The sequence below is a fragment of the Blennius ocellaris genome (assembly GCF_963422515.1).
Source record: "Blennius ocellaris genome assembly, contig: SCAFFOLD_60, whole genome shotgun sequence".
Lineage (NCBI taxonomy): Eukaryota > Metazoa > Chordata > Actinopteri > Blenniiformes > Blenniidae > Blennius > Blennius ocellaris.
In genome coordinates, this window is record NW_027662082.1 from 208,039 (window position 1) to 234,000 (window position 25,962).

At 50.0% G+C, this 25,962-nt stretch overlaps 1 protein-coding gene across 3 annotated transcripts in view; it reads left to right on the forward strand.

Annotated features, from left to right (window-relative positions):
* Positions 1-2,533: 2,533 nt before the first annotated feature.
* The window catches only part of camsap2b (calmodulin regulated spectrin-associated protein family, member 2b), a 36,011-nt gene continuing 12,582 nt past the window's right edge, over positions 2,534-25,962 (forward strand). The window contains exons 1-11 of one of the 3 annotated variants that reach the window (XM_080521515.1): positions 2,534-3,125; positions 11,394-11,653; positions 16,872-17,045; positions 17,549-17,635; positions 18,530-18,562; positions 20,712-20,850; positions 22,093-22,232; positions 24,366-24,456; positions 24,529-24,630; positions 25,367-25,427; positions 25,515-25,934. In XM_080521515.1, coding sequence (XP_080377641.1) covers positions 2,987-3,125; positions 11,394-11,653; positions 16,872-17,045; positions 17,549-17,635; positions 18,530-18,562; positions 20,712-20,850; positions 22,093-22,232; positions 24,366-24,456; positions 24,529-24,630; positions 25,367-25,427; positions 25,515-25,934 — 1,646 coding nt within the window. In that variant the 5' untranslated portion in view covers positions 2,534-2,986. Of the gene's footprint in view, positions 3,126-11,393; positions 11,654-16,871; positions 17,046-17,548; positions 17,636-18,529; positions 18,563-20,711; positions 20,851-22,092; positions 22,289-24,365; positions 24,457-24,528; positions 24,631-25,366; positions 25,428-25,514; positions 25,935-25,962 lie in introns of those variants that run through there. The other 2 variants (XM_080521516.1, XM_080521517.1) reach the window with 2 other exon arrangements.

A 25,962-nucleotide genomic window follows, 5' to 3' on the forward strand; every position in this document is an offset into this window, starting at 1 on the left:
TGTCTTTTTTTTTTTAGTATAACTTTTTTATTGGAAGTCGTTTAGGTTTAGAGAAAAAAATACAGTGTCATGCAAAGAAAAGAAAAAACACTTCCTAAATAAATGTCTTTTAACAAAACAATAAGCAGCACTGCCACCTGTCATCTAAATGAACACCCAGTACTACATCCCAGTTAAAACCTGGATATTTAAAAGAACACAGATTTGATCTGAAATGGTCCATTAGCAGGAAATTACATGTTAAATGGTGCTAATTCTACTTTAAAATATAGAAGTAATAAGCATCTACAGCTGGTGGATCAAACATATGAATACTAGTAATAATATCTATTTATAAATAATTACTGTCACTAATTTTTCTAGTGAGGTGAAGAAAACAAGTGTAAAACTGCATGAAAGAACCGAGAATCACACTCTGTGTAAGTCACCGTTTCAGGTTGTATGCAAGGTTTTGATATTTGATTAAATGTTCAGAACTCTTCTTCTTCCCACTGAAACTGAAGCAGCATTGCTTATTGCTTTAGCACACTTGTCTTTCTAAAACCAGGCTGTACGTGACTCTGGAAATGTGTTCTGATTGAAAACCTTTTTGTTACTCCTCTGCATTTTTCTGGAATTTGATTCCTCTATTTGTTAAATCGTAAAATGCGGTGGTTTCATGCTGATGTGTGAATAAAGTGGAGCGACTGGATGAGTTGTGAGCTTCGTGGTGCAGAAACAGTGAAACACTGCCATCTATCGCCCGACCTCTGCAGGCGCCTTCGTACCCGCTGACCACCAGGGGGCGACAGCGCTCTTCTAAAAGCACCACGAAGCCTTTTTAAAAGAGAATACAGATTTTAAACCCCTTTTCCACCTTTTTGCTTGTTATGACCAGCGGCTATGAGAGTGAGCGCAGGTGTTATTGTCTGAGTGATGTTGAGTCAAGTATATCAGGACTTCTTCTTCTTCTGCATCTTAAAAGACTTCAAAATCGTTTAAAACCTCAGGATCAGAGCATTTTCTGTTTGAATGAATCACTGGATTCTCACAGGACACTTTTTATCTGAATTCTGGCTCGTGCTTCATAAACCACGTTGATTTTATGGCTGTTTACATAAAAAACTGCTTTTTCGTCGCATTCATGAAACTTGAAATGATTGTCAGAATCAATCAGTTGGACTGGATTTTCAGAATTAACTGACATGAAATAAAAGTGTAGGAAGTAACGACTCCAGTTACCAATACTCATATTACTCTGATTAACAGATTGACAGAAGGCTTTTACGGGGTGAGGGTTCAATAACATTTACAGTTTTATTATGATTTTCTGTTTGACATTTTATATTAATATTCCACGCTGCAATTTACTCCTTTAGCGTATTGATGTTTCACTTTATCCTCCCTTCACCGCAAGTCTAGTTGGCAGCTCGTGTGTGTAAACACTTGGATTTTAAAAAGATTTCGCCATCATTTAACCATGTTTGCCACCATGTGTGCCATGTTTTTACCTTATTTATCTGGGGCTTCGCCTGTGGTTACCTGTGTTTACCTGTGTTTACATGCCTTCACCTGTGGTTACCTGTGTTTACATGCCTTCACCTGTGGTTACCTGTGTTTACCACCAAAAGGCCTCAGAATACCAGCATGTCTGTCAGCAGCCCCCGCGCCGCTGTGTTACTCCACCAGGGTGACTGCTGTCCATGAATAATAATAATAATTATTATTATTATTATTATGTCAGAGTGACACTGAGAATGTCTGTTTCACTTCTGTAGAAATTCAACTGATCCAGGAAACTTTTGAAAACCATTTATTATTTTTCTAATATATATGAAGTTAATAAATAACATGTGGGGAAGAAACAGTGGAACTGACTTGTTTCTGTTCATTATTCTGTCTCTATTGTTCCGGTTGTATTTTGCTCTTCCCGTGGAATATTTTCAGTTTTAAAGTTTTTTTAAAATTAGAAAATGTTTTTTTTTTTTTTTTTTAAACACCTGCGTATGCAGATGACTTATGTTGTTATTTATTTTAAAACAAGTATACAGCAAATTACAAAGAAATGTTCCAAGACAACAACCAAAATGAAACATGCAAATATTTCCCAACGTTCGATGGACGAAGGAGTCGGAGCTCCGCAGGGCGACGCATGTCTGAGGCGCTCTGTGCGTCGCTCTGTGCGTACCTCTGTGTGCGTCGCTCTGTGCGTCCCCTTGTGCGCTCTGTGCGTCCCCTGTGCGCTCTGTGCGTCGCCCTGTGCGTCGCTCTGTGCGTCGCTCTGTGCGTCCCCCGTGCGCTCTGTGCGTCCCCTTGTGCGCTCTGTGCGTCGCTCTGTGCGTCCCCCTGTGTGCGCTGTGCGTCCCCCGTGCGCTCTGTGCGTCCCCTTGCGCGCTCTGTGTGCGTCGCTCTGTGCGTCCCCCTGTGCGCTCTGTGCGTCGCTCTGTGCGTCCCCCTGTGCGCTCTGTGCGTCGCTCTGTGCGTCCCGGCTGGTGGAGCCGCTCAGAGACGTGGGTGGGTGGACCGGGCATGCGCACTACGTTCCATCCTCCGAGCTGCGGCAGGAAAGGCGCAGAGGAGAGACGTGAGGCGGAGGAGAAGGAGGAGAAGGAGCAGAAGGAAACCAGGACAACATGGACACCGGGTCCGGGACCCCCCAGCGGCTCGGCGCGTCGCGGCGGACCGCCTGAGCAGGGCCGTGTCGACCTGGACGGAATGTTGAGGACGCCCGAATCCAAAGTGCGCCGTTAGGCAGCGTTTCTACTGAATCCTGGGCGTTCATGTGACCGAGGAGCGTGTCCTGTCCCGGTCCTCCTGTCCCGGTCCTCCTGTCCCGGTCCTCCTGTCCCGGTCCCCCTGTCCCGGTCCTCCTGTCCCGGTCCCCAGCTCGCCCAGTCCTCCAGCGTTGACAGGCTGGATTGAGTCGGGTGTCCGGGTGGGATGTCCCCCGCAGCCCGGAGGAGCCGCTCCGGCTGACCGAGCTCCTCCTCACCCCGGGCCACTCAGCATGGGGGACGCGGCGGAGGACGGGGGGGTGAGACCCTCCTTCATCGTGCCCGCCATCCGGAGCTTCGAGCACTACGACTTCACCCGGGCCAAGGTGTCCTGCAGCCTCACCTGGCTGGTGGCCAAGGCTTTCGGCTCGGGTAGGTGGCGAGGAGAACGTGGAGCTCGTGACGTGCCGTGACGTGACGTGTGACCCGGGGTGGTCTGCTATTGCTTTGGCGCTATTGAATAACCAGACACACACGGTGAGGGTGGAGGAGCACCGCCGGGCGGCACCTCCACCCACAGGCCGGCGTTGCTCTGTGACGTCACTTCATCCTGCACGGAAATAATGTGGGTTTTGTTTCCAAGAGCTTGTTTTCCTCGGATGTGGGCGTCACGTGAAGCTCAGGCTCTTTAATGGGATCAATCTTGTGTCAGAAGTGAATTTAAATTCCTTACATCTGAATCTGAACGCTCCAATTCGGAATCCAGAATCTGTTTGACCTGGTCGTAGTTTATTGTTGGACCTTCTTTACCGCGGGAAGCAACCATTGTAGTACTACTGGGAATACCAGACTCCTGTTCACACTGCAGCACACCAGGTTCATATTGAAACAGGATTCATATTGAAACACTGCAGCACACCAGGTCCAGGGAAACAGGATTCATATTGAAACAGGATTCATATTGAAACACTGCAGCACACCAGGTTCATATTGAAACAGGATTCATATTGAAACACTGCAGCACACCAGGTCCAGGGAAACAGGATTCATATTGAAGCAGGATTCATATTGAAACACTGCAGCACACCAGGTCCAGTGGAACAGGATTCATGTTGAAACACTGCAGCACACCAGGTCCAGTGGAACAGGATTCATATTGAAGCAGGATTCATATTGAAACACTGCAGCACACCAGGTCCAGTGGAACAGGATTCATGTTGAAACACTGCAGCACACCAGGTCCAGTGGAACAGGATTCATATTGAAACACTGCAGCACACCAGGTCCAGTGGAACAGGATTCATATTGAAACACTGCAGCACACCAGGTTCAGTGGAACAGGATTCATATTGAAGCAGGATTCATATTGAAACACTGCAGCACACCAGGTCCAGTGGAACAGGATTCATATTGAAACACTGCAGCACACCAGGTTTAGTGGAACATTATTCATATTGAAACACTGCAGCACACCAGGTCCAGTGAAACAGGATTCATATTGAAACACTGCAGCACACCAGGTCCAGTGGAACAGGATTCATATTGAAGCAGGATTCATATTGAAACACTGCAGCACACCAGGTCCAGTGGAACAGGATTCATGTTGAAACACTGCAGCACACCAGGTCCAGTGGAACAGGATTCATATTGAAACACTGCAGCACACCAGGTCCAGTGGAACAGGATTCATATTGAAACAGGATTCATATTGAAACACTGCAGCACACCAGGTCCAGGGAAACAGGATTCATATTGAAACAGGATTCATATTGAAACACTGCAGCACACCAGGTCCAGGGAAACAGGATTCATATTGAAGCAGGATTCATATTGAAACACTGCAGCACACCAGGTCCAGTGGAACAGGATTCATATTGAAACACTGCAGCACACCAGGTTTAGTGGAACATTATTCATATTGAAACACTGCAGCACACCAGGTCCAGTGAAACAGGATTCATATTGAAACACTGCAGCACACCAGGTTTAGTGGAACATTATTCATATTGAAACACTGCAGCACACCAGGTCCAGGGAAACAGGATTCATATTGAAACAGGATTCATATTGAAACACTGCAGCACACCAGGTCCAGGGAAACAGGATTCATATTGAAACAGGATTCATATTGAAACACTGCAGCACACCAGGTTCATATTGAAACAGGATTCATATTGAAACACTGCAGCACACCAGGTCCAGGGAAACAGGATTCATATTGAAGCAGGATTCATATTGAAACACTGCAGCACACCAGGTCCAGTGGAACAGGATTCATGTTGAAACACTGCAGCACACCAGGTTCAGTGGAACAGGATTCATGTTGAAACACTGCAGCACACCAGGTTCAGTGGAACAGGATTCATGTTGAAACACTGCAGCACACCAGGTCCAGTGGAACAGGATTCATATTGAAACACTGCAGCACACCAGGTCCAGTGGAACAGGATTCATATTGAAACACTGCAGCACACCAGGTCCAGGGAAACAGGATTCATATTGAAACAGGATTCATATTGAAACACTGCAGCACACCAGGTTTAGTGGAACAGGATTCATATTGAAACACTGCAGCACACCAGGTCCAGGGAAACAGGATTCATATTGAAACACACGTTTCACTCAATGATGAGGAGCAGAGCCTGGAGACCGGTGTTACGGACCAACTGGTTTCCCTGTTCACTGATGACCCTGAGTTTGGTTGAGTCCAACAAGGGAAGCAGTTTGTTGAGTTTGGCAGTGCTGAACCTTTTGAGAGTCTTATTTTGGCAGCGCCGGTCGCTTCAGGAGCAACAGATGCTGAGTCGGCGGTTCTCAACGTCTTGATGGCTGAAGGGGGGTTCTGGAACCCGGCGCTGGACTGACGACCACCAAGGAAAGAAGTGTCTCTTTGACTCATCCGTTGGTCTGCAGTCTGTCATGTGCAGTCAAACATTTCCACTTCTCGATGAGGCCAACTTGAGAAAAGCTTGTACAGTGTTGTGCCCTCTACAGGCAGGTCGGGGTATAGCAGCCCTGCGTTTTAGCAGCCCACATTTTGTTTGAGTTCTTTTTTTTATAAAATATTGGTTCCAAAGTGGGAAAATGGTAAAACGCCGGAACGGCTTGGAGACGTGGAAACTACTGAAGGGTCTCCAGAATGTGTTGGTATGGAAGGTGTTTCCTGCAGGTGTGGAACAAAACGGAAGCAAAATACTGAATCTGAATGGAGAGAAACTGTAAAGTGAGACCAATGTTTCTACTGAGTCAAATACACTTTACATTGTTTACTCATTTATTTTACTAGCATACGTAGCTCTATGGTCACAAGCATTCCTGGCTCCTGCAGTGAAGTTGTGGGCCTGCAGGTTGTCTCCTCTCCCCAGTGGGCCTGCAGGTTGTCTCCTCTCCCCAGTGGGTCTGCAGGTTGTCTCCTCTCCTGAGTGGGCCTGCAGGTTGTCTCCTCTCCTGAGTGGGCCTGCAGGTTGTCTCCTCTCCCCAGTGGGTCTGCAGGTTGTCTCCTCTCCTGAGTGGGCCTGCAGGTTGTCTCCTCTCCCCAGTGGGTCTGCAGGTTGTCTCCTCTCCTGAGTGGGCCTGCAGGTTGTCTCCTCTCCCCAGTGGGTCTGCAGGTTGTCTCCTCTCCCCAGTGGGTCTGCAGGTTGTCTCCTCTCCCCAGTGGGTCTGCAGGTTGTCTCCTCTCCTGAGTGGGCCTGCAGGTTGTCTCCTCTCCCCAGTGGGTCTGCAGGTTGTCTCCTCTCCCCAGTGGGTCTGCAGGTTATCTCCTCTCCCCAGTGGGCCTGCAGGTTGTCTCCTCTCCTGAGTGGGCCTGCAGGTTGTCTCCTCTCCCCAGTGGGTCTGCAGGTTGTCTCCTCTCCCCAGTGGGTCTGCAGGTTGTCTCCTCTCCCCAGTGGGTCTGCAGGTTGTCTCCTCTCCCCAGTGGGCCTGCAGGTTGTCTCCTCTCCCCAGTGGGTCTGCAGGTTGTCTCCTCTCCTGAGTGGGCCTGCAGGTTGTCTCCTCTCCCCAGTGGGTCTGCAGGTTGTCTCCTCTCCTCAGTGGGTCTGCAGGTTGTCTCCTCTCCTCAGTGGGTCTGCAGGTTGTCTCCTCTCCTCAGTGGGTCTGCAGGTTGTCTCCTCTCCCCAGTGGGTCTGCAGGTTGTCTCCTCTCCCCAGTGGGCCTGCAGGTTGTCTCCTCTCCTCAGTGGGTCTGCAGGTTGTTCTCCTCTCCCCAGTGGGTCTGCAGGTTGTTCTCCTTCCCTGAGTGGGTCTGCAGGTTGTCTCCTTCCCTGAGTGGGTCTGCAGGTTGTCTCCTCTCCCCAGTGGGTCTGCAGGTTGTCTCCTCTCCCCAGTGGGCCTGCAGGTTGTCTCCTCTCCCCAGTGGGCCTGCAGGTTGTCTCCTCTCCCCAGTGGGCCTGCAGGTTGTCTCCTCTCCCCAGTGGGCCTGCAGGTTGTCTCCTCTCCCCAGTGGGTCTGCAGGTTGTCTCCTCTCCTCAGTGGGTCTGCAGGTTGTCTCCTCTCCCCAGTGGGCCTGCAGGTTGTCTCCTCTCCCCAGTGGGTCTGCAGGTTGTCTCCTCTCCCCAGTGGGTCTGCAGGTTGACTCCTCTCCCCAGTGGGTCTGCAGGTTGTCTCCTCTCCCCAGTGGGTCTGCAGGTTGTCTCCTCTCCCCAGTGGGCCTGCAGGTTGTCTCCTCTCCCCAGTGGGTCTGCAGGTTGGCTCCTCTCCTGAGTGGGTCTGCAGGTTGTCTCCTCTCCCCAGTGGGTCTGCAGGTTGTCTCCTCTCCCCAGTGGGCCTGCAGGTTGTCTCCTCTCCCCAGTGGGTCTGCAGGTTGGCTCCTCTCCTGAGTGGGTCTGCAGGATGTCTCCTCTCCCCAGTGGGTCTGCAGGTTGTCTCCTCTCCCCAGTGGGCCTGCAGGTTGTCTCCTCTCCTGAGTGGGTCTGCAGGTTGTCTCCTCTCCCCAGTGGGTCTGCAGGTTGTCTCCTCTCCTGAGTGGGTCTGCAGGTTGTCTCCTCTCCCCAGTGGGTCTGCAGGTTGTCTCCTCTCCCCAGTGGGTCTGCAGGTTGTCTCCTCTCCCCAGTGGGCCTGCAGGTTGTCTCCTCTCCTGAGTGGGTCTGCAGGTTGTCTCCTCTCCCCAGTGGGTCTGCAGGTTGTCTCCTCTCCTGAGTGGGTCTGCAGGTTGTCTCCTCTCCCCAGTGGGTCTGCAGGTTGTCTCCTCTCCCCAGTGGGTCTGCAGGTTATCTCCTCTCCTCAGTGGGTCTGCAGGTTGTCTCCTCTCCTGAGTGGGCCTGCAGGTTGTCTCCTCTCCCCAGTGGGTCTGCAGGTTATCTCCTCTCCCCAGTGGGTCTGCAGGTTGTCTCCTCTCCCCAGTGGGTCTGCAGGTTGTCTCCTCTCCCCAGTGGGCCTGCAGGTTATCTCCTCTCCCCAGTGGGTCTGCAGGTTGTCTCCTCTCCCCAGTGGGCCTGCAGGTTGTCTCCTCTCCCCAGTGGGCCTGCAGGTTGTCTCCTCTCCCCAGTGGGCCTGCAGGTTGTCTCCTCTCCCCAGTGGGTCTGCAGGTTATCTCCTCTCCCCAGTGGGTCTGCAGGTTATCTCCTCTCCCCAGTGGGTCTGCAGGTTGTCTCCTCTCCCCAGTGGGTCTGCAGGTTGTCTCCTCTCCTCAGTGGGTCTGCAGGTTGTCTCCTCTCCTCAGTGGGTCTGCAGGTTGTTCTCCTTCCCTGAGTGGGTCTGCAGGTTGTCTCCTCTCCCCAGTGGGCCTGCAGGTTGTCTCCTCTCCTCAGTGGGTCTGCAGGTTGTCTCCTCTCCTCAGTGGGTCTGCAGGTTGTTCTCCTTCCCTGAGTGGGTCTGCAGGTTGTCTCCTCTCCCCAGTGGGCCTGCAGGTTGTCTCCTCTCCTCAGTGGGTCTGCAGGTTGTCTCCTCTCCTGAGTGGGTCTGCAGGTTGTCTCCTCTCCTCAGTGGGCCTGCAGGTTGTCTCCTCTCCCCAGTGGGTCTGCAGGTTATCTCCTCTCCCCAGTGGGTCTGCAGGTTATCTCCTCTCCCCAGTGGGTCTGCAGGTTGTCTCCTCTCCTCAGTGGGTCTGCAGGTTGTCTCCTCTCCCCAGTGGGCCTGCAGGTTGTCTCCTTCCCTGAGTGGGTCTGCAGGTTGTCTCCTCTCCCCAGTGGGTCTGCAGGTTGTCTCCTCTCCCCAGTGGGCCTGCAGGTTGTCTCCTCTCCTCAGTGGGTCTGCAGGTTGTCTCCTCTCCTGAGTGGGTCTGCAGGTTGTCTCCTCTCCTCAGTGGGCCTGCAGGTTGTCTCCTCTCCCCAGTGGGTCTGCAGGTTATCTCCTCTCCCCAGTGGGTCTGCAGGTTATCTCCTCTCCCCAGTGGGTCTGCAGGTTGTCTCCTCTCCTCAGTGGGTCTGCAGGTTGTCTCCTCTCCCCAGTGGGCCTGCAGGTTGTCTCCTCTCCTCAGTGGGTCTGCAGGTTGTCTCCTCTCCTCAGTGGGTCTGCAGGTTGTCTCCTCTCCCCAGTGGGTCTGCAGGTTGTCTCCTCTCCCCAGTGGGTCTGATGTAGAGTTACTACTGTAGAGTTACTGTTGTAGAGTTACTACTGTAGAGTTACTGTTGTAGAGTTACTACTGTAGAGTTACTGTTGTAGAGTTACTGTTGTAGAGTTACTACTGTAGAGTTACTATTGTAGAGTTACTGTTGTAGAGTTACTACTGTAGAGTCACTACTGTAGAGTTACTGTTGTAGAGTTACTACTGTAGAGTCACTACTGTAGAGTCACTACTGTAGAGTTCCTGTTGTAGAGTTACTACTGTAGAGTTACTACTGTAGAGTCACTACTGTAGAGTCACTACTGTAGAGTCACTACTGTAGAGTTACTATTGTAGAGTTACTGTTGTAGAGTTACTGTTGTAGAGTTACTACTGTAGAGTTACTGTTGTAGAGTTACTACTGTAGAGTCACTGTTGTAGAGTTACCACTGTAGAGTTACTACTGTAGAGTTACTATTGTAGAGTTACTGTTGTAGAGTTACTGTTGTAGAGTTACTACTGTAGAGTTACTGTTGTAGAGTTACTACTGTAGAGTCACTACTGTAGAGTTACTATTGTAGAGTTACTGTTGTAGAGTTACTACTGTAGAGTTACTGTTGTAGAGTTACTACTGTAGAGTCACTACTGTAGAGTAACTACTGTAGAGTCACTACTGTAGAGTAACTACTGTAGAGTTACTACTGTAGAGTTACTACTGTAGAGTCACTACTGTAGAGTAACTACTGTAGAGTTACTATTGTAGAGTTACTATTGTAGCGTCCAGCAGGACGAGTTTCTTGTCTGTAAATCCACTTTATTTCTTAACAGAATTGTTGTTACTGTCGTCTGTAACCATGGCAACACTGTCAAGTTGTACTGAACAAGCAGAGATTAACGGAGCTGCTACACACACACACACACACACACACACACACACACACACACACACACACACACACACACACACACACACACACACACACACCCACCCTTCTCCAGTCCCGTGAATGTAGTTACTTTTAAAAACAAGTAATCGGTAAAGTAACTGAGTTACTTTTTAATCGAGTGACTAGTAATCAGTAATCGGATTGCTTTTTCAAGGCGACGGTGGTGCTGAGATGTGGTCCTCAGGGTCTCTGTGGGGGGGGGGTCTGGACTTCCTGTATGGCAGGAGGCACTTCCTGCTCCTCCACACAAAGGAGACCAAGTGACTGTGATTCCTCCAAACGTTCAACATGCACTGATGTTTTCCCGGCTCGTCAGCAGAGACGTGAACCAGTCAGCTTGTGTTTGAGGGCTGAATCCTGATATCCAGGTCACTGGCGCTTCTCCTGCCAGCTCTGAGGAGTTCCAGTGGACACAGGGCGACTTGTTTTCAAGTGGTTCACCATCTGCCTGTTGCTTTAAATATCTCTTCTCCCGCCGCCGGCCGCCGGAGGCTGCGCTCTGGAAAACCACTGAGGCTGGATCACAAGCTTCACCGCCGTCATGCTGTCGACTTTTCTCTTTCATTTCTCAAGAGAAACTCTGCCTTTAAGTTCACCAGCCTTTGTTTTCCTCTGTGATTCAGAACGGAAACGAGCCACCATGTAGGAACACACACACACACACACACACACACACACACACACACACACACACACACACACACACACACACACACACACACACACACACACACACAGTCCTGTATTTACTCAATAAAAGATATTGTTGATGAGTTAAGGAGGTATTATTGCTGAAAAAGTTTTGAGTACTTGTAAAAGTGGAACTTGTCGTTGTGTACTGTGAGTTGTGTACCTGTATATGTCTTTCTCTTTACAAATTCACAAATTCTTCATTACAGGAGCACAAATCCTGTTTTACAGGTCACAGAGTAAAAAACTGACATTTTTCCTGCAATTGTTGCAGTAAATGTGTGAAACCTCTTTGTGCTCCTGAATCCATGTGAAGTTCTTCTCCACAGTCAGATTGTTTCCTTCAACCACAAATCAAACGTCGCGGCTCAGCCCAGATATGTGGTGAAAAGCTACCTGTACTGCAGTCAATGGAGAAAAAGGCGGAGCTCACATGAGACTGACAGATTTCACAGCCAATCAGGAGAGAGGATTTTGTCTCTCAGCTAAAATACCAGCTGCATCAATAAAAAGTGATGGAAGCCCAGAGAATGGCTGCGTGTGTCTGTGCAGACTGTCGCTGAGTCGCTGTTTCCTCCTCCAGACGCCGTCCCGGAGGAGCTGGCCGAGCCGTTCTACCGGGACCAGTACCACCAGGAGCACCTGAAGCCCCCGGTGGCCTGTCTGCTCCAGTCTGCTGAGCTGTACTGCCGAGCCGGCAGCCTGATCCTCCGCAGCGACGCCGTCAAACCTTTACTGGGACACAACGCCGTCATTCAGGCCCTGGCGCAGAAAGGTCTGTACGTCACCGACCAGGACCGCCTGGTCACGGAGAGAGACCTGAGCAGCTCGCCCATACACATGGTGAGTGGAGACCCTAACCCTAACCATAACCCTAACACATGGTGAGTGGAGACCCTAACCCTAACACATGGTGAGTGGAGACCCTAACCCTAACCATAACCCTAACCCTAACACATGGTGAGTGGAGACCCTAACCCTAACCCTAACCCTAACACATGGTGAGTGGAGACCCTAACCCTAACCATAACCCTAACACATGGTGAGTGGAGACCCTAACCCTAACACATGGTGAGTGGAGACCCTAACCCTAACCATAACCCTAACACATGGTGAGTGGAGACCCTAACCCTAACACATGGTGAGTGGAGACCCTAACCCTAACACATGGTGAGTGGAGACCCTAACCCTAACCATAACCCTAACCCTAACACATGGTGAGTGGAGACCCTAACCCTAACCCTAACCCTAACACATGGTGAGTGGAGACCCTAACCCTAACCCATACACATGGTGAGTGGAGACCCTAACCCTAACCCTAACACATGGTGAGTGGAGACCCTAACCCTAACCCTAACACATGGTGAGTGGAGACCCTAACCCTAACCCTAACACATGGTGAGTGGAGACCCTAACCCTAACCCTAACACATGGTGAGTGGAGACCCTAACCCTAACACATGGTGAGTGGAGACCCTAACCCTAACCCTAACCCTAACACATGGTGAGTGGAGACCCTAACCCTAACACATGGTGAGTGGAGACCCTAACCCTAACCCTAACCCTAACACATGGTGAGTGGAGACCCTAACCCGCCAGAGCAGGCTGGAGCCTCGTTCACCTTCTCAAACCTTGACCTCCACCGGGGCTGCAGCCTGTAAACCCGCCTGGCCGGCCCAATAACAACCCCTGAACCACCAGTCACACTTCATTTAGCAGATTCCACACAAGACAGAACCCTACAAACGTCCCTCCCCTCCCCGCTATTGGCTCATGTTGTTCTGAGAGTGAGAACGTGTTCGCCATTGAACAAAACAAACCTTTTGCTGCCTTTTCTGGGGCTTAGTATGATACTTAGTATACTTATTTAGTAGAGAAGCACCGCTGCACGTTTGTTGACTCCTGATCCCGATACCAGAAAGTGGATATCTGCCGATACGATACTATCCCGATACCGATACCAGAAAGTGGATATCTGCCGATACGATACTATCCCGATAGCGATACCAGAAAGTGGATATCTGCCGATACGATACTATCCCGATAGCGATACCAGAAAGTGGATATCTGCCGATACGATACTATCCCGATAGCGATACCAGAAAGTGGATATCTGCCGATACGATACTATCCCGATACCGATACCAGAAAGTGGATATCTGCCGATACGATACTATCCCGATAGCGATACCAGAAAGTGGGTATCTGCCGATACGATACTATCCCGATAGCGATACCAGAAAGTGGATATCTGCCGATACGATACTATCCCGTTACCGATACCAGAAAGTGGATATCTGCCGATACGATACTATCCCGATCTCGATGCCAGAAAGTGGATATCTTCCGATACGATACTATCCTGATCTTGATACCAGAAAGTGGATATCTGCCGATACGATACTATCCCGATACCGATACTATCCCGATACCGATACCAGAAAGTGGATATCTGCCGATACGATACTATCCCGATACCGATACCAGAAAGTGGATATCTGCCGATACGATACTATCCCGATACCGATATCAGAAAGTGGATATTTGCCAATACGATACTATCCCGATACCGATACTATCCCGATACAATACCAGAAAGTGGATATCTGCCGATACGATACCATCCCGATACCAGAAAGTGGATACCTACCGATACTATCCCGATACCAGAGCTGTGGTTGCTTTAATAATATTCTCATTCTAGTAGATTTGACATGACGCAGTAATAAACAGTCTCACAGTAAAGTAATAAATGTAGGAATGTTTACATGTTTTCTCTCTAAAGATGACTTGAGGTCAGTAGAAGGTGAGAAAAGGAAGCAGGACAAAGTCTTTTAGTTCATGTGGACAATGTGGGTCTCTAATAAACTAGTTCTATCTTTAAACCATGTGGACAATGTGAGGGTCTGAGTGACGTCATGGTGTCTAATAAACTAGCTCTATGGGTTAGGGTAGGATCCCTGGCATGCTCAGTTGACTGCAAACTGTGGAATGGATTTCCTGACTCATGACTCCGCGTCTCATTGAGCTCCGCCTCCCTTTAGGAAATCCAGTCCACATTTTGCAGCAGAGCAGCCGGAACAGAGACATGTGGACTCGTTTCAGCAGAAGCCCAGATGAAGCTTCATGGAACAGAAACCTCCGCAGGTTGGATCGCAAATTTCCGATCCGTGAATAACGTTCATATCGGAACCCGATACCGACACTGGGTCGGATCGACCCCGTCGTGAGGAAGCAAACCTTCTCGTGACAACGCTCGGCGGGACGTTGCAGCGCAGCGGCTGGATGAAGAGGAAGCGAGGGATGAACATCCAGGATCTGTGGTTACGGCTCTGCTGTTTGTGGACAGTCATTAAAACAATACCTGCTTAACAGCTGATCACCGAAGAGCTAAAAACACAAACCAACTATCATGCTAGCTGACTCATAAATGTTCAGTACAAATCAAATACCAAGAAGTTAACAAATACCAGTTACTGGTGGAAACAATCTCCATTAATGAACTTTTTCTGTTTTTTCCCCACGTTTATTCACATTTCATTTTCCAAGTCAAATGACTTCCACCTTTACAGAATGTGTTGTGATCAACAACTAGAAATCTACATATTTCTAGAGAAGAGGTATAATTTACGCAGTTTACCTCATTTATTATTTTAAGCTATTAATGTAGTTTACGTAAGTTTAATGCAGTGTTTAAAAAACACTAACATGGAAATAGATCATGCTGTGCTTTTGTGGACGCAGCAGAAGGCTTTCAGTCACGTTCAACTTGAAGCTTTTCATTTTGGGTGATGGTATATCTGCAGAGAAAGTGATGAGCTCATGGTTTTCCGAATGGAGGAAGAGAGGAGGAGGAGGAATGGGAGCTGCCTCTTGGCTCTGATCCACAGAGAAGCAGGAGAGAAGAGCAGAGGGAGTGTGAAGGCTCCAGGAGACGAATGGAAAAAGGAGGGAGACGGTGGAAGGAAGGATGTAAAGAAGAGCAGAGGAAAGAGGTGGTGTGGGCCAGAGAAGGCCGACTGGTAAATATGGAAAGAGCAGACGAGTGGAGGGAAGGGGAGGAGTTCAACATGCTGGGGGGGGTTAGCCTAACCTAACCCTAACCCTAGCCTAGCCTAACCCTAACCTAACCTAACCTAACCCAAACCTAACCCTAGCCTAACCTAACCCTAACCCTAACCCTAGCCGACTGGTAAATATGGAAAGAGCAGACAAGTGGAGGGAAGGGGAGGAGTTCAACATGCTGGGGGGGTTAGCCTAACCTAACCCTAGCCTAGCCTAACCCTAACCCTAACCCTAGCCGACTGGTAAATATGGAAAGAGCAGACGAGTGGAGGGAAGGGGAGGAGTTCAACATGCTGGGGGGGTTAGCCTAACCTAACCTAACCTAACCTAACCTAACCTAACCTAACCCTAACCCTAGCCTAGCCTAACCCTAACCTAACCTAACCCAAACCTAACCCTAGCCTAACCCTAACCTAACCTAACCCAAACCTAACCCTAGCCTAACCCTAACCTAACCTAACCCTAACCCTAACCTACCCCTAAGCCTAACCTACCCTAACTACCCTAACCTAACCTACCCTACCCTAACCCTAACCTAACCTAACCCTAACCTAACCCAACCCTAACCCTAACCTAACCCAACCCTAACCCTAGCCTAACCTAACCCTAACCCTAACCCTAAGCCTAACCTACCCTAACTACCCTACCCTAGCCCTAACCTAACCCTAGCCTAACCTAACCCTAGCCTAGCCTAGCCTAACCTAGCCTACCCTAACCCTAACCTAACCCAACCCTAACCTAACCCTAAGACAACCTGCACTGGACTGCTGGACAGAGAAACTACCTTGATGGTCTGTTTGCTGTTTGCTCAGCTGAGTGGTGCTTCCCTATGAATGCCTTTGATCTCACACACACACACACACACACACACACACACACACACACACACACACACACACACACACACACACACACACACACACACACACACACACACACACACACACACACACACACACACACACAGGTCTTGTGGATGGGTTCACTACAGGTCCATTCTTTACGGGCGTTTCTGTCACGATGGCTGCTTCAGACGCTCTCTGGGTCTTTGTGGGGGATGAAAGCAGCCCGTGGCGTTTCCATCCACGCCATAGCGTGTAAACAGCTCTGTGGATTGTCTGGAGACATGTCAGCTGTGGACTCCGGATATTTGTCCGTCTCCTTTATCTCCAGCCCACACTCTTGTGTACACACACTCCGAAGGAAATGTCAGAATCAACCTGGGAAAGTATTTAATTTGAAAGTTTAGTTTACTCTGGAGCTTCAGGAGAATATTTCTCACCGGACCTCGCAGCTGAATTCAAGGAACTTGGCTTATTTCCTTTGTTCAAACCGAGAAGTGGCCGAGGTGAAACGATCACACGTGGCTGCTTCGCTGCAAGAGGACCAACCAAACACAACTTTGTGTACTGCTGAGCAGTGGGGGCGGAGTCAGTCCCATCCAGTATCGGTATCGGTACCGTATTGGTACGATCCAGTATTGGTATTGGGTTCTGATCCAGTGTCGGTACTGGGTTCCTATCGGTACCGATCCAGTATCTGTATCAGGTTCCAATCAGTTTCGGTACCGGTACCGATCCAGTATCGGTACCGGGTTCCTATCGGTACCGATCCGGTATCTGTATTAGGTTCCAATCAGTTTCGGTACCGATCCAGTATCGGTATCAGGTTCCTACCGGTACCGATCCGGTATCGGGTTCCTATCGGTACCGATCGAGTATCTGTATCAGGTTCCAATTAGTTTCGGTACCGGTACTGATCCGGTATTGGTATCGGGTTCTGATATGAACAAAATCCATGGATCGGAAATTTCTGAACCATGAAGCTTCATCTGTGCTTCTGTGCCACACACACGCACACACACACGCACACGCACACACACACACACACACACACACACACACACACACACACACACACACACACACACACACACACACACACACACACACACACACACACACACACACACGTTGACGTGACCGGTGTCCTTGCAGAGTTCCCACCTGGCGCTCATCGACACGCTGATGATGGCGTACGCGGTGGAGATGGTGAGCGTGGAGCGAGTGATGTCCTGCATCAACAGGTTCTCCTCAGCAGAACCTTCACACTCCAAGACCCAGCAGCTGCCGTACGACACCGAGGACGCCATCACCACCTGGATCAACAAGGTACGAGGACGACACCTACAAAGGGTGTCCATCGGCACTGAAAACACCGAGACACGTCTCTGCTGGGACAGAAGAAGAAGAGTGGACTCGTCTTCTGGTCGTTAAAACAACTGCAGAAAAGACAGAGACTGTCCTCTCCTACATCACTGTCCTCTCCAACAAGCCGGCTCGTGCGTCCGGTGTTTAAAGCGTTTAAAAGTCGTTTCCAGTTTTAACACTTATTTCGAAGTGACGTCATTTTATTTTCTTAATAGACATTTAGTATTTATGATGGATGGATATTTTACTTAAAGCTAAATTGAAACGTGATCATCCTTTTAAATGTGTTCAGACCGTGTGTGTGTGTGTGTGTGTGTGTGTGTGTGTGTGTGTGTGTGTGTGTGTGTGTGTGTGTGTGTGTGTGTGTGTGTGTGTGTGTGTGTGTGTGTGTGTGTGTGTGTGTGTGTGTGTGTGTGCAGAACATCTGAATGAGGTTTTTTTTATCTTCTGAAGGTCTTCTGAAGGTGAATGAACATCTGAAGGACATCCTGGTGGAAGAGCAGAAGTTAAGAGCAGTTTTAGTCCACGATTCAAACTCCACAACACAAAAAGTAAGAACACACACACACACACACACACACACACACACTTTCAATGAGAAGAGCTGATGAGGTCACATGACTTGAAATGAGAAGAACTGAGAATCAGTTGGTGTCGCCTCAATGGGCGTCGTCACACGTAGCGTCGTCACACGCAGCGTCGCCAACCGGAGCGTCGCAACGTTGCATTTCGTGTCGCCACACGGAGCGTCGCCACCCGAAGCGTCATCACACGGAGCGTCGCCATGCGGAGCGTCGCCACACGCAGCGTCGCCAACCGGAGCGTCGCCAACCGCAGCGTCGCCAACCGGAGCGTCGCAACGCTGCATTTCGCGTCGCCAACCGGAGCGTCGCCATGCGCGTGTCACTCTGCCCGCTGATGCTAAATATGGATCTGGAGATAAAAGGGATCACTGCTCATTAGTCAAACACGTCGTTTGTTCCTCCAAAGGACAGAATATTAACAACAAAATACCAAACGACACAATAACATGCTTCTTGTTTTTAATGCAACGTTTATGAGACGTTTTGTTGGATGAAGCATTTTAAGAATCACCTTCAGTCAGAACTGCTCATCAGAGGTCATTTTTTAATATTTCTTCAACAACAGTACAATCAATTATCCGTCATATCCTGATAGGCTGTTATAAGTGAGCTTGCCAGACTGGCTTTTGAAAAAGTAAATCAACAGCATGAATAAATGTACAGTTTTCACTATTGAACTGGGACCGTTTATGATTTGAGATGAAGTGAGTTAGTGAGACTTCATGTGTGAACGTTTTGCAGAGAAACGATTGAAAACGACGATGACGAACAGTCTGTTGGTTTCTGGTTCAAACCTGTGAAACTGTTATTGTAATGAACATTCTGCTCTCTCCTGTGGGCCAATCATCATCCACCATCCAGTCTGCCAGCAAATGGTTCCAGAGATTAGTGCCTGTAAGTCCGTCCCTCCTCCCCTCAGGTCTGTCAGCGCATGCTGCCTCCAGCCCCGCATTGCTTGACCTTTGACCCTTCAAGCCAACCCTCTCCTTTCTATATAAGCAGTGTGGAACATGAGTCGTGTTTATCCCCGGCAGTAATGTGAAAAAAACGTCTGCAGGTTGCTTTGACATGTTTTGACTTTAAAACGTTTCTTCTCTTGGTAAAAGTGCTAAAACACACTGACAGGAGGCCTTTCATTATTCATTTATCTTATTTATTTCATCATTATTCATCAGTTTTAAACTACAGTGTCACTGAATGTCTTAGAAATATGGATTTATTTCATTTCTAAATCTTTTCTTTCTTCTTGTTCAGCAATTTAAGTTTTGAGCCTTTTCTGGATCTTCCACTTCTGTTATTGAACTATTATTTGTCAGAAGCAGCTGGTAAACAGACCGACGCACTGAGTGACTGACTCTGAGTCTGATTCAATGTAAATGACACCGAAAATAATTGATTGAAATAAAATACACTTTTGAAAACAGATGTCAGTAAAAACCACTGGCACTGCTGCACCTCACCTGGGGGTTTATTTCATGTGGGGTTTTTAGTTTTTGGTCCACATGTTTCTGAAGGAGCAGACAATAATACAGTGATATTGTCAACACCCCCTGCTGTGCTGAACTCTGGTTCAGGCTTTCTTTACAAACCGCCTGCGTCTCGTCAAGTTTACCATCTTGCTCGTAAAAGCCAAAGTACTTGTAAACGCCTGACAGAACACAGAATAGAATTAAATACAACGTGCAAAACACATTTTCACGATGTATCATTGGAAAAAGTACAAGGTGAGAAAATGGATGAAACGGTGGATTTTAGCGAAGCAGCAAGGCAGCGAGACACGTTTCTCCATTTCACCTGCAAACTGTACCGAAGTCCTGCAGGTTTTCTCTTTCATCTCCACATACGTAGTCTGGACACTTTCTCCCCCAAACACCGGGGGCGCTGTTCCCTGGAGGTTCTGTGAGGCGGTTCAGCCCGGTTCCGGTCCAGAGCTCAGTCAGTCTGAAGCTGAACAAAGTGTCAGAACAGCTGCAGGCAGGAAGCTTCGTCACGTCAGGAAGCTTCGTCTTCGTCACGGCAGGAAGCTTCGTCTTCGTCACGGCAGGAAGCTTCGTCTTCGTCACGGCAGGAAGCTTCGTCTTCGTCACGGCAGGAAGCTTCGTCTTCGTCACGGCAGGAAGCTTCGTCACGCCGCCGATGATCTCATGTCAAATGTCAAAGCTTTCATCTCCTGGCGTGACTGTGGCTCCTCCACCAGGACCTCCCCCGGTACCACCAGCACCTCCCCCCTGGTACCACCAGTACCTCCCCCCGGTACAACCAGCACCTCCCCCACCAGCACCTCCCCCCGGTACAACCAGCACCTCCCCCACCAGTACCTCCCCCCGGTACCACCAGCACCTCCCCCCGGTACAACCAGCACCTCCCCCACCAGCACCTCCCCCCGGTACCACCAGCACCTCCCCCCTGGTACCACCAGTACCTCCCCCCGGTACAACCAGCACCTCCCCCACCAGCACCTCCCCCCGGTACCACCAGTACCTCCCCCCGGTACAACCAGCACCTCCCCCGGTACCACCAGTACCTCCCCCCGGTACAACCAGCACCTCCCCCCGGTACCACCAGTACCTCCCCCCGGTACCACCAGTACCTCCCCCCGGTACAACCAGCACCTCCCCCCGGTACAACCAGCACCTCCCCCCGGTACCACCAGTACCTCCCCCCGGTACAACCAGCACCTCCCCCGGTACCACCAGTACCTCCCCCCGGTACCACCAGTACCTCCCCCCGGTACCACCCAGTACCTCCCCCCGGTACAACCAGCACCTCCCCTGGTACCACCAGCACCTCCCCCCGGTACCACCAGAACCTCCCCCCGGTACCACCAGTACCTCCCCCCGGTACAACCAGTACCCCCGAGTCCTGCTGGGTCTGGACGGGGGAGGTCCTGGTGGTCCTGCTGGGTCTGGACGGGGGAGGTCCTGCTGGTTACCGGCTACTAACCAGCAGGGTGATCGTCTGCATGAACATTAACTTCCCCCACAGACACAGACACTCGGTGATGCTTATAGGTGATGTGTTTGTGTGGTTGCCATGGTTACAGGCTCGGTACAGGAGGGAGGAGCCTCTGAGGAGTGTCCCGTGTCTCCCCCTGGTGGACAACCTGCTGAAGGACAACACGGACGGCTGTGCTCTGACCGCCCTGCTGCACTTCTACTGCCCCCTGGTGGTCAGGCTGGAAGGTGCGCCTGCATTCATTCACCTCCTCTTGAGGAGTACAACGCTCCTCCACGGGAGGAGCAGGGAGGAGGAGGAGAAGAGAGGAGGAGCAGGAGGAGAGAGAGAGGAGAGCAGGAGGAGGAGAGGAGGAGCAGGGAGGAAGAGGAGGAGCAGGGAGGAAGAGAGGAGCAGAGAGAGAGGAGCAGGGAGGAGGAGAGGAGGAGAGAGGAGGAGCAGGAGGAGGAGGAGGAGGAGGAGCAGGGAGGAAGAGGAGGAGCAGGGAGGAGGAGGAGGAGGAGCAGAGAGGAGGAGGAGAGAGGAGGAGCAGGAGGAGGAGGAGCAGAGAGGAGGAGGAGGAGAGAGGAGGAGCAGGAGGAGGAGCAGAGGAGGAGCAGAGAGGAGCAGGAGGAGGAGGAGCAGAGAGGAGGAGGAGGAGAGAGGAGGAGCAGGAGGAGGAGCAGAGAGGAGGAGGAGAAGAGAGGACTCAGGACAGACGTGGAGAAAGAAAGGCTTGTTTCCTTCTCTTCTTTTCTCCAAATGCCCCGGGTGGGATGGAGGGATGGTGGGATGGAGGGATGGAGGGATGGAGGGATGGAGGGATGTGATTGGTCAGGAGGCGTCTGGGAGGAGAAACGCTGTTTCAAAGAAAAACAACTGTGACAGTCTGGAGTTTGAATCCAGTTCACTGTGACCTCACACACACACACACACACACACACACACACACACACACACACACACACACACACACCACACACACACACAGAGTATTGAAGGCAGGCGCTGGTGGTTTGATGGAGAAGAAGAGTGTAGAAGTAGAGTGAGAGGAAAGGCCAACAGTCACGTCAGCGCTCAGAAATCCTGGTGACTCATCTGGAAAGAGGGGATGAACGTCTGAACTCCTCTGGAAAGAGGGGATGAACGTCTGAACTCCTCTGGAAAGAGGGGATGAACGTCTGAACTCCTCTGGAAAGAGGGGATGAACGTCTGAACTCCTCTGGAAAGAGGGGATGAACGTCTGAACTCCTCTAGAAAGAGGGGATGAACGTCTGAACGGTGGTGTTTTGTTCTTTCAGTGACTCACATCAGCTGCAGTGGAAAAAAAAATAAAGCGGGAAAAGTCAGGGAGTTGTTCTGCTTTCAAACATAAACTGAGCCTAATGTCTTCCTCCTCCCTTCCTGTGCTGTACCCCTCCCCCTCCCTCCCTCCTCCCTCCTCCCTCCTCCCTCCCCCCCCCCCCCTCCCTCCTCCCCCCCGTGTGCAGACATCTGCCTGAAGCCGTCCATGTCTCTGGCCGACCGTCTGTACAACCTGCAGTTGGTGCAGCAGTTCTGCAGGAACAACCTCAACCACTGCTGCCACTTCAGCCTGGAGGACCTGCTGTACGCTCACGCGTCTGTCAAGGTAGGACGTCCCGCTGCGTCCCTGTGGACGAGCCCTACGCTCACGCGTCTGTCAAGGTAGGACGTCCCGCTGCGTCCCGTCTCCCGGGTGTTAGTTCAGGGTGGGCGAGCAGGAGAGTCGTGGGAACGAGGGAGAACGAGTCATGGAAAGAAAAGCTCAATACAAAAAGTGTGTTTCAGTCTGTCACTTGTTTTAAAGACCATCGTTTAGCTACCAGACTAGACATAGACCTACTGTCCCCCCCCCCCCCCCCCCCCCCGCCCCCCCCCCCCCCCCCCCCAGACAGAGGGCAGATTCAGGGTCCTGAGGCGGCGCTGCCTGGCACTCCTCATCTCTGCTCTTCTGCTTTTTTTTTAAAGCCAAACAAAATCCACAGTTCCCTCCGTGGTCAGACTTTCCTCCAGACTCATGAGTGCTGGTGGAGGATTAAAGGTGGTGGTAGTTCCAGTCTGAGTGCTGGTGGAGGATTAAAGGTGGTGGTAGTTCCAGTCTGAGTGCTGGTGGAGGATTAAAGGTGGTGGTAGTTCCAGTCTGAGTGCTGGTGGAGGATTAAAGGTGGTGGTAGTTCTAGTTCCAGTCTGAGTGCTGGTGGAGGATTAAAGGTGGTGGTAGTTCCAGTCTGAGTGCTGGTGGAGGATTAAAGGTGGTGGTAGTTCTAGTCTGAGCGCTGGTGGAGGATTAAAGGTGGTGGTAGTTCTAGTCTGAGTGCTGGTGGAGGATTAAAGGTGGTGGTAGTTCCAGTCTGAGTGCTGGTGGAGGATTAAAGGTGGTGGTAGTTCTAGTCTGAGTGCTGGTGGAGGATTAAAGGTGGTGGTAGTTCCAGTCTGAGTGCTGGTGGAGGATTAAAGGTGGTGGTAGTTCTAGTCTGAGCGCTGGTGGAGGATTAAAGGTGGTGGTAGTTCTAGTCTGAGTGCTGGTGGAGGATTAAAGGTGGTGGTAGTTCCAGTCTGAGTGCTGGTGGAGGATTAAAGGTGGTGGTAGTTCTAGTCTGAGTGCTGGTGGAGGATTAAAGGTGGTGGTAGTTCCAGTCTGAGTGCTGGTGGAGGATTAAAGGTGGTGGTAGTTCTAGTCTGAGTGCTGGTGGAGGATTAAAGGTGGTGGTAGTTCCAGTCTGAGTGCTGGTGGAGGATTAAAGGTGGTGGTAGTTCCAGTCTGAGTGCTGGTGGAGGATTAAAGGTGGTGGTAGTTCCAGTCTGAGTGCTGGTGGAGGATTAAAGGTGGTGGTAGTTCCAGTCTGAGTGCTGGTGGAGGATTAAAGGTGGTGGTAGTTCCAGTCTGAGTGCTGGTGGAGGATTAAAGGTGGTGGTAGTTCTAGTCTGAGTGCTGGTGGAGGATTAAAGGTGGTGGTAGTTCCAGTCTGAGTGCTGGTGGAGGATTAAAGGTGGTGGTAGTTCCAGTTCCAGTACAAGCAGTAATATGTTAGATATTGCTTTGTTGCAAAAAGCTGATTGTATTGTAGGGTAGTAGGACTTGTATTGTAGGGTAGTAGGACTTATATTGTAGGGTATTCGGACTTGGTAGGGTAGTAGGACTTGTATTGTAGAGTAGTAGGACTTGTATTGTAGGGTAGTAGGACTTGTATTGTAGAGTAGTAGGACTTGTATTGTAGGGTAGTAGGACTTGTATTGTAGAGTAGTAGGACTTGTATTGTAGGGTAGTAGGACTTGTATTGTAGGGTAGTAGGACTTGGTAGGGTAGTAGGACTTGTATTGTAGGGTAGTAGGACTTGTATTGTAGGGTAGTAGGACTTGGTAGGGGTAGGGTCAGTATTGTTATACAATCTTTCACAGAGTCTGTAAGAATGACATCTGATCTCAGAAATGGAGAAATGTCTGCATGTTTTAGTTTGACTCTTTTTTTATTATTATTTATTATTTATTTTATTATTGTACCGATAAATTTCATATAAAGATTGTATTTTAACGTTAAATGGTCTTAAAGCAATTCTCTCTCAGCTTTGAATTTCCCAAACATTTTTGATAAATGCTAAATAAATGGATCATTTTTGAAACCATGATGAATACAGAAAAGTGTTTGGTGGATTTGAAGCGATTTCGATTCAGTCCAGACCAATCAGAACGATCCAGAGTCTTGTGACCCTGAAACGAGCTGAAGGGTTTTGTGCCTCTGCAGAGTAACTTCCTGGTGTTCATGGCCGAACTCTTCTGGTGGTTCGAGGTGGTCAAGCCCTCCTTTGTGCAGCCCAGACTCTTCCAGCCAAACGGTACTGTGCAGCTAACACCAGCTAATGCTAATGCTTTGATATTGCAATGAAACATCCTGTTTCCTCTTGCAGCCTCTGAGCCTGCATCCTTTCAGAATATGTCTCCGGTGTCCAGTCCACTCAAACTCAACTATGCAAGCAGAGCTTCAGTTAAAGAGAACGTCCCGGCTGAAGGTAAATATCCGTTTCACATGAGATGTGTGCACTTTGTCCTTTTCCTAATGACTTCAGTTACTCTCAGAACTCATTACATCCTCTTAAACATTATATATTTAATATATGTATTCTCTGATCGCTCAGCATTTATCCATTCTTTACACATAAGAACAGAAAGCAGCTAAAAGTGTTCAACCGAAGAGACCCAGGGAAGAAGACGAGATAATGAGAGTGAGCAGGAAGAGGGAAGGGTTGAGGACCAGAGGCTTCATCTTTATACATTTTAGATTTTACATTCGGTTTTTCTATATTCAGACCTAAAGCTTTTCCTTTCAAACTTCAATTCTTTTGTTGTGTGTGGTTCCAATGATCAGAAAAGGAACATCCTGGCGCCCTGCGTGAACACTGAAGCTGTTGTGAATGTGGGCGCCCCCCTGTGGAAGATTGACAGACTGCAGTGACTTGATTATTTAACAATGAAGAAATGTTGATGATTGTATTCAAAAGAGTTCGGGTCATAGTCAATCCACCTCTCAATAACCTTCTTGTTCTATTCTATATTCTATTCTACTTAATAACCTTACACAAAAACCATGTAACTGAGATGAACGAGTTCTGGCGTTCAGGTCGATGAGGTTCTATTTGAAGCAGAGCATTGTACTAGTTAGATATATCAAAAGGTCATGAGTACTGCTGGTGCTTCAGTGGGATGTTTGTTTCAAGGGTTTGAAACTGAAGTGGACGTTTTGAACAGGTGTGATGAGGAGCTCCACCTCCATGTCTTCGGTGGACGGCGGCGGGACCAAAGAAACACCGTCAGTTCAGAAACCCCCTCCTTCACACACCTTCAGCTTTCACTGCTTGTTTCTTTCCATTGAACCAAAGCGTCCCTTCCTCCTCAGCTCCTCTTCTCGGGGAATCTCCTTTGAGATCCCTCTGGATGGAGACCCCGCCCTGCCCCCCCGCGAGGGCCCCGCCCCCCAAGGGATGACCCGCTCGGCCAGCAGCGACGGCCTGGGGTTCAGAGTTCACTATGCATCTCGCCTGAAGCGTCACGCCTCCGTCACGCCCAGCGGCAGCGCCGGCCAGGGCCGCCACATCGCCGAGGAGGACAAGGAGGACGTGGAGGACGAGGAGGACGTGGAGGACAAGGAGGACGAGGAGGATGTGGAGGACAAGGAGGACGTGGAGGACGGGGAGGACGGGGAGGACGGGGAGGACGGGGAGGACGGGGAGGACGGGGAGGACGGGGAGGACGGGGACCTCGTCAAGCACAAGCCTCTCGGGAGAAACGACACGTTTTCACTCAAGAACCACAGCAGGTATGAAGGAGCTGCAGTGTTATTACAT